General features: G+C 44.2%; 1 protein-coding gene across 1 annotated transcript; it reads right to left on the reverse strand.

The window, feature by feature from the left end:
- Positions 1–7,194: 7,194 nt before the first annotated feature.
- On the reverse strand, positions 7,195–9,635 carry LOC146221900 (SLAM family member 5-like). The gene is made up of 4 exons (XM_084692103.1): positions 9,566–9,635; positions 7,913–8,233; positions 7,434–7,706; positions 7,195–7,313 (listed from the first exon to the last, which is right to left on the reverse strand). The coding sequence occupies exons 1-4, from the start codon at positions 9,633–9,635 to the stop codon at positions 7,195–7,197; spliced, it is 783 nt and encodes a 260-aa protein (XP_084548229.1).
- Between the last annotated feature and the right edge of the window lie 6,203 nt (positions 9,636–15,838).

The raw sequence follows: 15,838 nt of genomic DNA on the forward strand, positions 1-15,838 counted from the left end.
TGAGCGTATGTGTGACGGCAGAGCATTCCAAGTGTGTGCTGAATTGACAGAAAATGCTGATTTGCTAAAATAGCGAGACCTATGTGAAATAATACAATCACCTCTTGAAGCAGATCTAGTGTGTCTGCCACTCTGAGTGCGCTGTTTAATAAAATCACTAAGCGGAGGTGAAGTACCATTTAACATTTGAAAAACCAAACACACATCAGTGAATTTAACAAGGTTCTCCCATTTCAACTCATTAAGATATGAAGTTGTGGTTTTCTTTCATTTAGTCTTTTCTTTGTCTCATGACCAGTACAACTTTGATAACAAACAACAAGGACACGCTTCACTCCACCATCTACAGTAAGAACATCTGGATATCTCAAAACAAAATACTAACAATTTACATGAATATTACACACATACATACATTCACACACACACACAACCACGAACACAAATTACCTTTCACTGTGATACTGATGGAATCACTCTGAAATGTGGATATGGATCTGGACGGTATCTCTCCTGTACAGCTGTATTGACCCTGATCAGATGATTCTACTTTACTGATGGTGAGGGAGTCTCTGAATATCCAGTGTCTACCAGACTGCTTCACTCTGATCTCTGGTCTGTCTTTGTACCACCTGTAGCTCCAGGCAGGACCAGACTCCACTGAACACTTCAGAGAGACTGTCTCTCCATGGTAGACAGGGTTTGGAGTCACAGTCAGAGTAGCTTTAGGGAGGGCTGAGGACAACAGAGATGACTTAAAGAAAAATGATGCATATATGGAAGAATTTGAGTGGCACTGTGTAGATCTGAATAGTCAAGGGATATGGTTTTAATACAATTTATTTAGATTATACAATTACATATGATTAAACAAAGCTTTGCTGATCAGTCTCAACGAAGGAGGTGCTATCCACACAGATTGTTCGTAAGAGTGATAAAGGACAATAAGGAAAAGTCTTCCTTATATGAACAGATACCAGAATTTAATAATCAATCAATACAGCGGTCACCATGATTGGTCAGCACTGGTCAGTGACAGTTTAAGATAATAAAAACCCCCAGGCCAGTGTCCCATGTTGATGCAGTTTCTAGTTTCTACAAACAGGATGTCTTACTTGGCCATCTCCTTGGCCAAAAGGTCAGGTCAGCTCTGCCCAACCCCCAGACCTAACTAAGACCCTCTGGCTCTTAGTTAGGTATCATAAAACAACACCACAAATACCTTAAGACCATCCGAGTGTCCCTTCTACAGAGTAAACCACATCACAGAATCTCAGTTTCTGTCTATAAGAAAGGAACTTACTTTTTGCCGCTTAAAGAAACATAGATATTGTAACTATGTCGAAAATTGCCATTACAACCATATCAAGTAATACAGATCCATGATGTCCAGATATTGACAATGTGAATGTGTCTGACAGGGAGATCAGAGATTTAGTAGCTGATGTGTTCTGCTGTCAGTAGTCTAGTTAACCCACCTGTAACAGGTATAGATGAGGGAGCACTAAGCTGTGAATCCAGGGATTGATCACTCCTCCTCCCCAAACAGCTGTACTGAACATTGTTGTGATCCAGTTTGATGGAGCAGGTTTTATTGGTACAATCGTAATAGTCCGGGTATATTTTAAACCAGTAGTAGCTCCAGTCTTCATGCTGTGATATGTCACACTGCAGAGTGACTGTGTCTCCAGCATAGTGAGGATCAGGAGGAGAGAGGATGTTCACTGTTGCTGTGGGCAGAGCTGTGGACACACAAGACACATGACAGTAACAGTAGGAGTATCTGTTAGTTACTGGTTCTGTCATAAACAGTTATATCCAGAGTCAGTCAGGTTGACTTCAGATAGACTGTTTCTACCAGACTGGATCACTTCCTCCTCCTGCTAGCTTGGTACCCCTGTAGCTCCAGACCTGGTCACACTCTACTGAACACCTTAGTGACTGTGTGTGTGTGTGAGTCTACCAGACTGGATCACTTCCTCCTCCTGCTAGCTTGGTACCCCTGTAGCTCCAGACCTGGTCACACTCTACTGAACACCTTAGTGACTGTGTGTGTGTGTGAGTCTACCAGACTGGATCACTTCCTCCTCCTGCTAGCTTGGTACCCCTGTAGCTCCAGACCTGGTCACACTCTACTGAACACCTTAGTGACTGTGTGTGTGTGTGAGTCTACCAGACTGGATCACTTCCTCCTCCTGCTAGCTTGGTACCCCTGTAGCTCCAGACCTGGTCACACTCTACTGAACACCTTAGTGACTGTGTGTGTGTGTGAGTCTACCAGACTGGATCACTTCCTCCTCCTGCTAGCTTGGTACCCCTGTAGCTCCAGACCTGGTCACACTCTACTGAACACCTTAGTGACTGTGTGTGTGTGTGAGTCTACCAGACTGGATCACTTCCTCCTCCTGCTAGCTTGGTACCCCTGTAGCTCCAGACCTGGTCACACTCTACTGAACACCTTAGTGACTGTGTGTTAATGACCCAATGTGTTTAACCCTGAAAAAGAGGTTGTCCTGTAGAGCTCAGGCACTGAGCTACAGAATAAGCTGTGTACTATTACTGTAATGAAGGTTTCTCGTTTTTTAAACGTTGCCTCCCTTTAATGTCGCCTGTATGAAGTGATATAAAACCTCCATTAACTGATCTAAGGAAGGTGAGCTGACATGCCTGTAACAGTCAGCATCACTTTATCACTCCAGTCAGAATACTTGTCATTACTTGTGTCTTTACCAACACAGGTGCATGCACCTCTGTGCGACTCAACAGATTCTATCTTGAGTTCAGACCCTGAACTGCTGATGGGTTCATCATCATCCCTCTTAAAAAGGTACCGCCATTCAATGTTGTTCTCTCCTCCCTGTATCTGACAGCTGAGAGTGAGTCTCTCTCCTGTAAATATCTGCTGCAGTTCAGGATGCAGGGTCACCACAGCCTTCGGTCTCTCTACACAAACACACACAACACTGCTCTGTCACCCTATCACTCCATCAAGACTTGTCAGACGGTGTACAGACGATCTCCACCAATGTCCTGTACAGAGCTGAGTGTAGGAACTCACCAGGTACAGTCATTAACAGTTTACAGTTTTTCACGATTGCTAAAACACATTTCTTGAAACAGTCAACCATTTTCTCAAAACTGTAAACACAAAACCAAATATTCAAACTCCATTTCCAAAACCTGACTCTTCTGGCAAAATCAAACACTCGCTCCTAAACCATGTAACCTGTGCTCAAAATCAAACTATGCTTTCAGATCATAAACCACATAAACCACAACCAATCAATATAAACACTATGGAGCAAGCATTAGACACAATACAAAAACATGGAGAACACAGTATCCAGGCCATGTAGTTACATGTAAAGAAGAATTTGTTTACTATGTTTACACAGTAAATTAATTTACTGTAGCAATAAAGAAAATTGATTTGGGATTTTGAAACACTGGATTTTGGTGTTTCAACACCCATTGACACTTTCCTGATGTATGACTATGTTTAGCCTGTGTTCTGCACCTCTTTTTCACCAACCGTCTCTGGAGGAGGGGATCCCTCACTGAATTGCCCCACCCAAGGTTTCTTATTTTTTTCCTCCTCAAGTGAGTTTTTCCTTGTCTTCCTTGAAGCTTGAGGTTGGCTGAGGGGCAATTCTATGGACATATGTGAAGTCCTCTATGACGTTGCTTGTAAGGGCTATACAAATACTGTCCATTTGATTTGATTAGAAAATATTACAGTAACCATCCTAACTTACTGTAATACTGTCAACGTAGAAAAAACTCTCTGGTGTGCTGGATACAGCCTTGAAAACACTCCACACCTATGTCACCACAGGCCAATGCAATTGCCTGTAGCAGATTTACCCTGGTATATGGGTTTGGGTCATAGTCCTTCCACTGCCACACAGAGAAAAACTCTTCAATTGGATTGTGAAAAGGGCTGTATGGTGGAAGGCAAACATTTACAGTAAAAAATGCTGGTTGATGTTGAACTATTTTTGTATTTGGACACCACGGTGAAAGCTAACATTGTTCCAAACCAGCATTAGAAACAAGTGTGAACAATTTTGAGTCATTGTGTTTTACAGATGACAACTGTGTTGTAGTTGTGTTTATTGTTTGCCGCCTGTGTTTACCATTTTGCAGCACAAGTGCATCACAGTGCAAAATGTGTTTTGTGAATGAGAATGTGTTTAGAGTTTTGCCAAAAGAGTGTCTGATTTGACAAATTGGTTTAGGTCACTGAACATTTAATTCAGAGAATGGGGTTTAGTGTTTTAGCAATCGTGAAAAACTGTAATTTGACAAGGAAGAGAAGTTTCAGTAGCCAAGGAAGACAGGAAAGTTTGAGAGGCAGTCAGACATAGAAGTTCATTATTGGTGTGATCCAATATCGTACTGTACGACACTTTACTGTGTTTCAACCAACCTTGAGTGTTTCCAGAGATGAGGAGAGCACTCAGCACTACAACCAAGTCAGAGAGAAGCATCTCATTAGGTCAAATAAATGTTTTAAAATCAACGTAACAATGGATGAACCCCCCTTTTCACACAAACATAAATCACATGCACACACGTACATACAGACATGCATACAAACATAGACACACACACAGACATGCCCCGTGTGTCTCCACACACATGTTGAGTACATCATAACAGAGTAGAATGTGGGTACTCACAGAGCAGCACACAAGGTGAGGTGAGCCCCATCCTCTCCTGCTATCCAGAGTGAGAGTCTCTGAACCACAAAGTTTATTCTGATCACAACACTTCCACTTCCTACAAACTGAGGCAGCACACTTCTCTGCTGCTAGAAATACAGAAGGAGAGAACAGGGAGGGGGAAGGTGAGAGAGAGAGAGAGAGAGAGAGAGAGAGAGAGAGAGAGAGAGAGAGAGAGAGAGAGAGAGAGAGAGAGAGAGAGAGAGAGGGAAAAAAGGGAGAAAAGGGAGAGATGAACAGAGAATGGAAAGATAAAGATAGAAAAGCGAAAAGATAGAACCTTCGAGGCTACAATATGACCATGAAAATAAATACAATAATACATTTCAAGTTGAATCAAGTTGGCCTCTGAACCACAAAGTTTATTCTGATCACAACACTTCCACCTCCTACAAACTGAGGCAGCACACTTCTCTGCTGCTAGAAATACAGAAGGAGAGAACAGGGAGAGAGAGACAGAGAGAGAGATGAACAGAGAATGGAGAGATAAAGATAGAAAAAGAGTTACAATATGTGAAAATCAGAGGGAAACTACAGAGACTGTGCCATAAACCTTCGAGGCCACAATATGGATTGATGAAAATAAATAAAATAATACATTTCAAGTTCTTATTCACTATTGGTCAACTCTGCAGTTCCTTCCTCGTTACAGTAAAACTGGACAGAGAGAGAACACAGACATGGGATGAATGTTGTTGCCTGCAGTAGAGATGGAGATGGAGAGATCAATATCAGAGTTGAAACTGTGTTGAAACTGTAAGGAAATGACATAACATGACATTACAGCAATCCAAATCAACTAATTTGATTAATTTAATGAGGATATTGAGCGACTTGAACTACAGTTAGAAGAGAATGAGAATGAATGACGTATGGACGATGTACGTTGAATCATTATAAACTAATAATAGTGCTGCTTTCCACGAACCTCAAAGATAGCAGTACTTCTCAGTACACCCTCTCTTTCTCAGTCTTAAGAACAGTTTCAAACCACAACCACTGACCACGCTGTTTTTAGGACCGTGCTGGTTACACATGTGATCCTCTTAGTTTGTGTTAGTAGGTTTGTCTCTGTAACAGCCCTCTTAAACATTTCAGACCCCTTGAATCTCGAGTAAATGCACGTTTTAAATGTATTTTGGGTATTGGGTACTTTATCTGAAATCATTCAATTAATGTAAACGTTAGATAGCAAGTCAGTTCATCTGTGCTATAGAAAATGGCTTCAAACAAAGTTGTGAAAACAGTTTTTATTTAAAAGTAAACGAACCAAAATGACAAATGACAAATGCTTTCTGTTTAAACATTTTATCTGGAAGAAAATAAACTATATACACACACAGCAATTATGTTTCTGTCTTCCTTTTTTTCAATACAGTAACCATACATTCTATAAAGCTATTCTGACTTCGGTCATTCATTTTTTGTTCTGAATTTCTGCAGCAAAAGAAACAAAATGCATGCATTTTCTAAACCCAACAAAACAAAAATGTAGAGGCTTCAAAAGAAACTGCATTGCAAACACAATCTATAATCCATATACTGTGAGACCTGACACATACCTGCATAAATGAATGCAGTTTCTGTAATTCCATCTGATGTTAGTGTTTTTTATGACATTGTGCTATGATTGACTAAATGTTACTGTGAAAAGAGAACATGTGTTAGTGTTTGGTAGACATGGTGTCATTTTTAGTATATTTTTGTGTTATGACAATTAGTGTTTGAGTTTAGTTTACAATGTGTGATTTTGAGCATGAAATTAACAGTTTTGCCAATTGTGTGTGGTAGGTGTGTTGGTGCGTTAAGAGTTTAGAAAACTTGTTAAAGGTATTGAAAAAACTGTTATAGCAATTGTAAAAAACTGTAAGAGTTTAGAAAAATTGTTAAAGGTATTGAAAAAACTGTCATAGCGATTGTAAAAAACTGTAACATGAAACTGTGGTGTCTAAATGAACAGTGACAGAGTTGCGTATCATTGGTTAAGCTTCAGAACAAGAATCAAACGTATCAGAGTGGAGCTCACAGTTCAGTGTTGTCATGACTACGACCTCTTGGTTTTCGCACGGTGAGTTTGACTCCTTCATCCTCCTCGGCAGTTTTGACTGTGAAAAAAAGAAACACACACAATCAGATCTGTTCATATTGGACAACAGCAGTCATGAAAAGCAGAGGAATTAGAAACAGCCTCAGTTAGTTTCAATATAAAAAGGCCTAAATATTGTTGCTCAGCCTGCCCTTAAATGCTCATTTATTGACTTGCTCTTAAAGTCACATACCTGAACTACTGTATGTAGTAACACACGCTCCAGTCAGCTGGCTCCCTGTCACCCCCCCCACATGACCCTACAGGTCAGTGCTCACACCTCCATCCTGGGATCTCCTGCTTCCCCAGACATCCTCACCAGGAGCCAGCCTGGTCCACACCTCCTGCAGAGCCCCTGCTCTTCAAATACTCCTCACAGCATCATCATGTGTCCTCACCTGGTTGCTGGCGTTTGATGAGCAGCAGCAGGATGGTTGTCACCAGGAAGGGGGAGGTCACCAGTAGCCCACACAGCAGCCTGGGCAGCAGGGAGACAGGAACCGCTGTCCATGGAGAGACAACCAGAGGGAGAGAAGAGAGACGATGCTGAATCAAGACTTCAGTCAAGGTGTTGAAAGGAGACAGCAAAGTAAGATCACCCACGTCCTCCTGGCAAAGCCTACCTGTGGAATCCAGCTCAGTTTCCTCGATGCACATCACTGTTTGTGATGCGGTTTTATGACTGACGGGGTTCTGGGCGGTGCAGCTCACGGTGACTCGCTCTGCTGGGTGGAGGTGGAGGTTCACCTGGGGGAGATGGTAGGTCTGGTTCTTTATACACCAGGTGTAGGACACATCAGTGTGGCCTGGAGAAGAGCAGCTCACCCAGACCTCACACGAGCCACTCTCCAACTGCCAGGTAGAGTTGGAGTCGATTTTTGCCTCAGTTATAAACTCTGGGCCACCGCAGGGAGGGAGGAGAGAGAGAGAGAGAGAAAAGTGAGGGAAAGAGAAATGGAAAAGAGGAGAGCAAGAATGAAAAAAGGGAGAGTGTGAGAGGGAAAAGGAGAAAGAAGAAGAGAGAGGGGTGAACCAGTATTCAATGACACTCAGGCACCAGATCATCTTCTGGGATTGAATGGATCAGAAGCAGCCATCTTACTGTAGACCTGAAGAGGGATGTCCTGTACGCCTGGTTGAGCTCCCTTGAGTTCATCCGCCACAACACTGAACATCCCAGAGTCCCTCAGTTCCAGGTTCTTCACTGTCAAACTGAAATTGTCTGTGTTCATTTCTAGTCTTCCTACAAACAACTGACTTGGATATTCCGGATTTTCCCCATTCGATTTTTCAGCAATTTTGGTGCGATTAAAATTCCACTGCACAACCTCATACTGGACTTCGCTCTTAAAGTTGTTAAACTGAAACAGCACACTATCTCCTTCTGTCTTGTTGATCACCTGAGATGCAAGTGCCCCCACACCTGAAACACACACACACAGAGACACACACACACAGAGACACACCCAGACATGCATGCAGACATAATTACATGCACACAGACACACAGAAACGGTCCACACCCAGACACACACACAGACACACACACAGACACATGCACAAATGGTCAGCACACAGACACACAATGATTCGACACACACTCACAAATACAAACACACAAAAACACATAAAAAAACGTTTAAAAAAAAGTTAATTATGAATCATCATCTTTTCCATCCCCATCATTGTTTTACCGTTCTACTCATGTTATTCATCTTCTTCTATCATCACCATCATATTCATCATCATAATGTGCAATGAAGGTTTTACATTATAACCCGCCCGCCCTCCCCCCACCTACACACACGGACACACACAAACACAAACACACACAAGCACAAACACACGCACACACAATCCAGCCGTGAATCAGGAAAGAGAAGTGGTCAGATCTTTATCAATACACCCTCAGCACAGCTCCCCCTCCCCCAGAAACACAAATCCACTGATATCAGACAAGCACACCCCAGCACAAACAAACAAACCCAAGCTGAATCGAACCAAATCTAACATTTGTGTCATTTACGACCCTCCCCCTCTTCTCTTCCTCTTCTCTCACCCCCTTCTCCATCCCCTCCACCTCCTCTCTCCCTCCCGCCCATCTTCTCTCTCCCTCCTCGCACTTCCCCTAGTCTCTCCCTCTCCTCTCCCCCTCCTCTCTCCCTCCTCCCCCCTCCTCTCTCTTTCTCCTCTCTCCTTCGCCTCTCTCTCTCTTTCTTCCCCTTTCACCTTCTCAAACACAGGGATACAATGCAGCAGAGGAGGAAATGTCCACTCATGAATTAAAAGTCATGCTGGCACGTATGGAAGAGAGCAGTGAGCAAACAGACTCTGGCAGTTAGTTGTGGGTTTCTTGCTTCCTTAAACCACAGAGAATATCCTGAGCAAGTACTCTCTACAACATCCATTGCTCAACAGTGCAGCTCAGCAAGATCAGACAGGATTAGTATTTATGCTATCATAGGAGACGTGTAAGACTAGGTTGGACTAGGTTAGACCAGTTTAGACTAGGTTAGACTAGGTTAGACTAGGTTAGACCAGGGTTAGACCAGGTTAGACTAGGTTAGACTAGGTTAGACCAGGCTTAGCATCCCTATAAACCTCCAATTCAAAGACCTAAGACATGTACAAGGCGATCTGGAGCGGCGTCCTACAGTGAGGTGGTACGATGTGGTGCCCTGGAGCCGTGCCAAGTGCTCGCCAGGCAGAGACGCTAAGACATGAAGGCGTTGGCGTGACGACGCTGGTCTCTTACCGTGGAGGAAGAGGAGGGAGAGCACTCCCCCGGGAGCGGAGAGGAAGAGCAGGCGCTCTCCAGAGACCATGTCTGTGAGGTTTGACTATTCTGTTTCCTCCAAAAGACTGGTCATCCTGTCTGTTAAGACAGACAGACAGAGAGAGAGAGAGAGAGAGAGAGAGAGAGAGAGAGAGAGAGAGAGAGAGAGAGAGAGAGAGAGAGAGAGAAGGCGGGGGTGGGGCAGACTTCCTCAGTCGGCGTGCTGCACAGTTCAAGTTTGAGGCTGTGGTGTCAGTGGCTCCCTGTGTGACACATTCTGCTTATGGGAAGTGGAGTGCTGCTTCATGACAACCCTCCCACCCCCTCCCCCCCGTATCTGTTTGTGTGTATTTGCGTCTGTGTGTGAATGTTTATATATGTGTGTGTTCACATTTGTGTGTGTGTGTGTTTGCATCTATGTGTGAGTGCGTCTTTCTGTCACCCCCCCCCCCGTATCTGTTTGTGTGTATTTGCGTCTTTGTGTGAATGTTAATATCTGTGTGTGTGTTTGCATCTGTGTGTGTATGTGCGTCTATGTGTGAGTGCATGGTTGTGTGTGTGTTTGCATCTGTGTGTGTAGCTGCGCCGGTGCGTTTTTACATGTGTATGCATGTGCATGTCTGTGTGTTCATGCGTGTGCATGTCTGTGTTCATGCGTGTGCATGTATGTGTGTTCATGGGTGTGCATGTCTGTGTTCATGCGTGTGCATGTCTGTGTTCATGGGTGTGCATGTCTGTGTTCATGGGTGTGCATGTCTGTGTTCATGGGTGTGCATGTCTGTGTTCATGCGTGTGCATGTCTGTGTTCATGCGTGTGCATGTGTGTGTTCATGCGTGTGCATGTCTGTGTTCATGGGTGTGCATGTCTGTGTTCATGGGTGTGCATGTCTGTGTTCATGGGTGTGCATGTCTGTGTTCATGGGTGTGCATGTCTGTGTTCATGCGTGTGCATGTCTGTGTTCATGGGTGTGCATGTCTGTGTTCATGGGTGTGCATGTCTGTGTTCATGGGTGTGCATGTCTGTGTTCATGCGTGTGCATGTCTGTGTTCATGGGTGTGCATGTCTGTGTTCATGCGTGTGCATGTCTGTGTTCATGCGTGTGCATGTCTGTGTTCATGCGTGTGCATGTCTGTGTTCATGCGTGTGCATGTCTGTGTTCATGCGTGTGCATGTCTGTGTTCATGCGTGTGCATGTCTGTGTTCATGCGTGTGCACGTCTGTGTTCATGCGTGTGCACGTCTGTGTTCATGCGTGTGCATGTCTGTGTTCATGCGTGTGCATGTGTGTGTTCATGCGTGTGCATGTGTGTGTTCATGCGTGTGCATGTCTGTGTTCATGGGTGTGCATGTCTGTGTTCATGGGTGTGCATGTCTGTGTTCATGGGTGTGCATGTCTGTGTTCATGCGTGTGCATGTCTGTGTTCATGCGTGTGCATGTGTGTGTTCATGCGTGTGCATGTGTGTGTTCATGCGTGTGCATGTCTGTGTTCATGCGTGTGCATGTCTGTGTTCATGGGTGTGCATGTCTGTGTTCATGCGTGTGCATGTGTGTGTTCATGCGTGTGCATGTGTGTGTTCATGCGTGTGCATGTCTGTGTTCATGGGTGTGCATGTCTGTGTTCATGGGTGTGCATGTCTTTGTTCATGGGTGTGCATGTCTGTGTTCATGCGTGTGCATGTCTGTGTTCATGGGTGTGCATGTCTGTGTTCATGCGTGTGCATGTCTGTGTTCATGCGTGTGCATGTCTGTGTTCATGCGTGTGCATGTCTGTGTTCATGGGTGTGCATGTCTGTGTTCATGCGTGTGCATGTCTGTGTTCATGGGTGTGCATGTCTGTGTTCATGCGTGTGCATGTCTGTGTTCATGCGTGTGCATGTCTGTGTTCATGCGTGTGCATGTCTGTGTTCATGCGTGTGCATGTCTGTGTTCATGCGTGTGCATGTCTGTGTTCATGGGTGTGCATGTCTGTGTTCATGGGTGTGCATGTCTGTGTTCATGGGTGTGCATGTCTGTGTTCATGCGTGTGCATGTCTGTGTTCATGCGTGTGCATGTGTGTGTTCATGCGTGTGCATGTCTGTGTTCATGGGTGTGCACGTCTGTGTTCATGGGTGTGCACGTCTGTGTTCATGGGTGTGCATGTCTGTGTTCATGGGTGTGCACGTCTGTGTTCATGGGTGTGCATGTCTGTGTTCATGCGTGTGCATGTCTGTGTTCATGCGTGTGCATGTCTGTGTTCATGCGTGTGCATGTGTGTGTTCATGCGTGTGCACGTGTGTAAACGCTGCTTCTCACACTCTCAGTCCTTGTGCACACAGCAAACGCTTCCATGAACGGTAAATGTTGCAGACGGCTACAAATGAGTTAGTATGTAACCAAGGAGACGCCAGGACCAGGAAGTGAAGCTTTCAGACTACCATAACCCCCCCCACCCACACACACACCCCCCACCCACCCTTGTTTCAGAGGGCACCGCCTCTTCCTGTTCTATGCTGTGTTTCTCATGAAGTCAAAGGTTGTGGTCCTGTCATAGAAACCCCCCTCACGTCAGAGTCAGTAACCTAGACCACGCCCACCCTGGGACCCCTCAGAACAGCCTCCACCTAGACCCCCCACACCCTGGGCCTCCTCAAAACAGCCTCCACCTAGACCCCCCACACCCTGGGCCTCCTCAAAACAGCCTCCACCTAGACCCCCCACACCCTGGGCCTCCTCAAAACAGCCTCCACCTAGACCCCCCACCCCCTGGGCCTCCTCAGAACAGCCTCCACCTAGACCCCCCACACCCTGGGCCTCCTCAGAACAGCCTCCACCTAGACACCCCACACCCTGGGCCTCCTCAGAACAGCCTCCACCTAGACCCCCCACACCCTGGGCCTCCTCAGAACAGCCTCCACCTAGACCCCCCACACCCTGGGCCTCCTCAGAACAGCCTCCACCTAGACCAGACACTGGATGAAAGAGACACTAGGTTTCCATGACCATTAAACGCTAGGCTATTTTTTCCTCACAACAGTGTCTGGTTGTGGTCCGACCCGAAAACAAAAAGCGACCCACGCGTTGTCGTGTCAACCCACAGCAATGCTGGAACCACAGAGCAAACAGCAGCACCTATGACATAGTCGAGTGGTACTTTCTTTCTTATTCCTTGACAAAAAACTTCTTAGGGTGAAAATATTGAAGTAAACAACTGCCAGTGACCCCTTTTAGTGGTTGTGAGACTTTGTCTTTAACACTAGACCAGCCAAGCTGTAGAGATAAGATGGAATATGTCAAGATTCATCAGCTCAAGACTTCCACTTGATAAACTTTCTTATCTCCAAACAGTTTTTTTTTAAATACCAAAGTAACAGTTTGTAGAACCTTTCCATATCTTATCATTGAAACCACTACTAGTCAGTATGCACATAAATTCAATTTACAACAACTATGCAACAAGGAGTTTGTTGAAAAAAAGAAGAAGTGAGTGAGTAAGGAGAGGTCTATGACACAGGAAGGTTCTGGAACTGCTTTCAGAGAAAAGTGATGACGGGGCAGAACAGAAACAAGACATAGCTCACAGCAGGAATGCAGACCCATCTAGGAGTAACAGTGGGTCACACAAGGTCTATTTTCAGGTTCATCTAAGCGGCCTGTGATTTAATAGACCATCATCGTATACATCAACTGAGGGAGTAGTCATCAGCCGTTTAGACTGTAGCAGCGAGACTGTCTAGTTGATGAGATTAGCTGACAAAGAACTGTATTATAGATATCAGGCCTTAGGTAGCATTACATACAGTATTTATGGGTACATAAATAGGACCTTTTTCATTGATGATATGATTCTCCCACTACATCACAGCTACGTCCACCAACTGTAATGGTTATAGTAAAACTTCAGCAATGGACACAGTCACTGTGAAACTAGATTTAATACAGTTGATCATGGAAGTTAAAAAACAGTGACAATGATGGACATAGCACACCAATCGTGTTCTTAATGATGGAAAATGTTTTTTTTTAACAACATAATCATGGATAAAATTCGTAAAACAATTATTCAAACAGAGACTTTGAAGAAAGGTCAATAAATGTTTTATTAATACATTAAACTGAGCAGTAAAGAAGCAAACATCAAAAATATTCTATCAACAACTTTCCAGAAAAAATTGACTAACTTTATGTATTAAAAATGCTTTAAAATGCTGCATAAAAATAAAGACACCTATAGGATAAAGACACTTTCAATTCATTGAGTTGCATAAAATCCTCCAAGTTCCAAAACATTACACTAAGCAGCTACATCACACAGGTTGCTAAGCTATTATTCACATCAAACAGATGTGTGTGTGTGTCTGTGTGTCTGTGTCTGTGTCTGTGTGTGAGTCTGTGTGTGCCTGTCAGTGTGTGTGTGAATGTTATATGTGTATACGTGAGTGCGTTTCCTGACGTGTTGGTTCATGAATATGTACCTGTCTTAGTGTGTAAAGAACCTACCTCAACTCAGACATATACACTGTCATGACAACAAAACACCAGTAAACAGACTGTCAACAGTGACTCAGATCAGACTCAGATCATGAGTTCAGCTCCAGGTCCCAGGGAAAACCCCTCACCCTGTCTTCACTGCAGAGTAGACAGCATCCAGGGAGGACCCCTCACCCTGTCTTCACTGCAGAGTAGACAGCATCCAGGGAGGACCCCTCACCCTGTCTTCACTGTAGAGTAGACAGCATCCAGCTTCCTGGTGGTCAACATGTCTGCAGGACAGATCACACGGGACAGAGAGCTGCTTAACAAGAATATATTTGTTATAGAAGGTTAAAATAATATGATAGTAGTAGTCTTTGTTTTTCACAGTATATGAATCTTCTCCGTTAGCTCCGTAAGTTGTGATAGCATAGCTGTCTATCTCTCTCATCATCTCTCTCTCATTCATTCACTCACTTTATTCACCCATTCACAACTCTTACCGTCGGGGAGGAGAGGGTTGTAAAAGAGAGAACTGAGGGGTAATCACCTGATTTCTTTTTGGCTTTCTTGCCCTTTAAGTCAATCTGGGCATATGTCTGGGCATCTGCTCCAACGCCACCTACAGACCAACACAGGAAACAAAACACTCACTCTCAGCCATGGGCCACGATATGATTGGCTAAAAGAATGGTTGCGGGGCTCTGTTTGGCTGCCTACTTCCAATCTGAGCTCCGATTGGTGCTCTGGAGCTGGGACAACTACTGTAGACTGGTCTTTGATACGTGCTTGATAAAGTGGTGTTTGCATTATATTTCTACACTGTGCTTGTCTATTGTGTATCACGTCTCCATGGTGATATAATTATGTCTGACAAACTGCAGTATACCGAGACACTTGCATCTAACTCCACTACTCAGAAAAACCACTGTGGCTACAGGAGGATATGACATCACTATTTCCACATTCTGGCAGTCAAAATGACATTGCGTGAATGCGCAGGATTTCTTCACGTCCTTCAGTTTCTGCCTTCTGTTGAGAAAATGGAGGACAGCCTTACCAGAGGGAGATCCTGTGGCCACCTTGGAATAAATGGTGTCTTCCTCTGATTCTGCTTGCTTTCCTAAAGAGCAACATAAACATGTAAAAACAAACTGTCATTTTTAACAAGAAGCTACTTGTTATACATACATTATAGACCATCATATGTATGTCATGCTAAAAGGTAGATCATTGGAAAACTGTATTAGACGGCTTGTTAACAGTGATACTAGCACCTGTAGGAAACAGCTGATTACAATCACCTGTCTTTCTCTTGGTTTTTTTCATCTTTTTGAGCTCAATCTGGGCATAGGTCACGTCACTTGGTCCAGCGCCAACTACAGACCAACAAAGGAAACAAAACACTAACTGTCATCCACGGGCCACAATATGATTGGCTAAAAGACTGGTTGTGGGGCTCTGATTGGCTTCCTGCTTCCAATCTGAGCCCTGATTGGTGCTCTGGAGCTGGGACAACTACTCTAGACTGGTCTTTAATATGTGCTTGATAAAGTGGTGTTTGCATTATATTTCTACACTTTGCTTGTCTATTGTGTATCACGTCTCCATGGTGATATAATTATGTCCGACAAACTGAAGCACACCAAGAAACTTGCATCTAACTCCACAACTCAGGAAAAACACTGTGGCAACAAGAGGATATGACATCACAATTTTCATGTTCTGTGAATGGCCTGCGAATGGCAGTGAAAATGACATTGTGTAAACGCACAGGATTTCTTCAAGTCCTTCAGTTTCT

Source organism: Hypomesus nipponensis, chromosome 25 (assembly GCF_054491055.1).
Source record: "Hypomesus nipponensis isolate SF chromosome 25, ASM5449105v1, whole genome shotgun sequence".
Lineage (NCBI taxonomy): Eukaryota > Metazoa > Chordata > Actinopteri > Osmeriformes > Osmeridae > Hypomesus > Hypomesus nipponensis.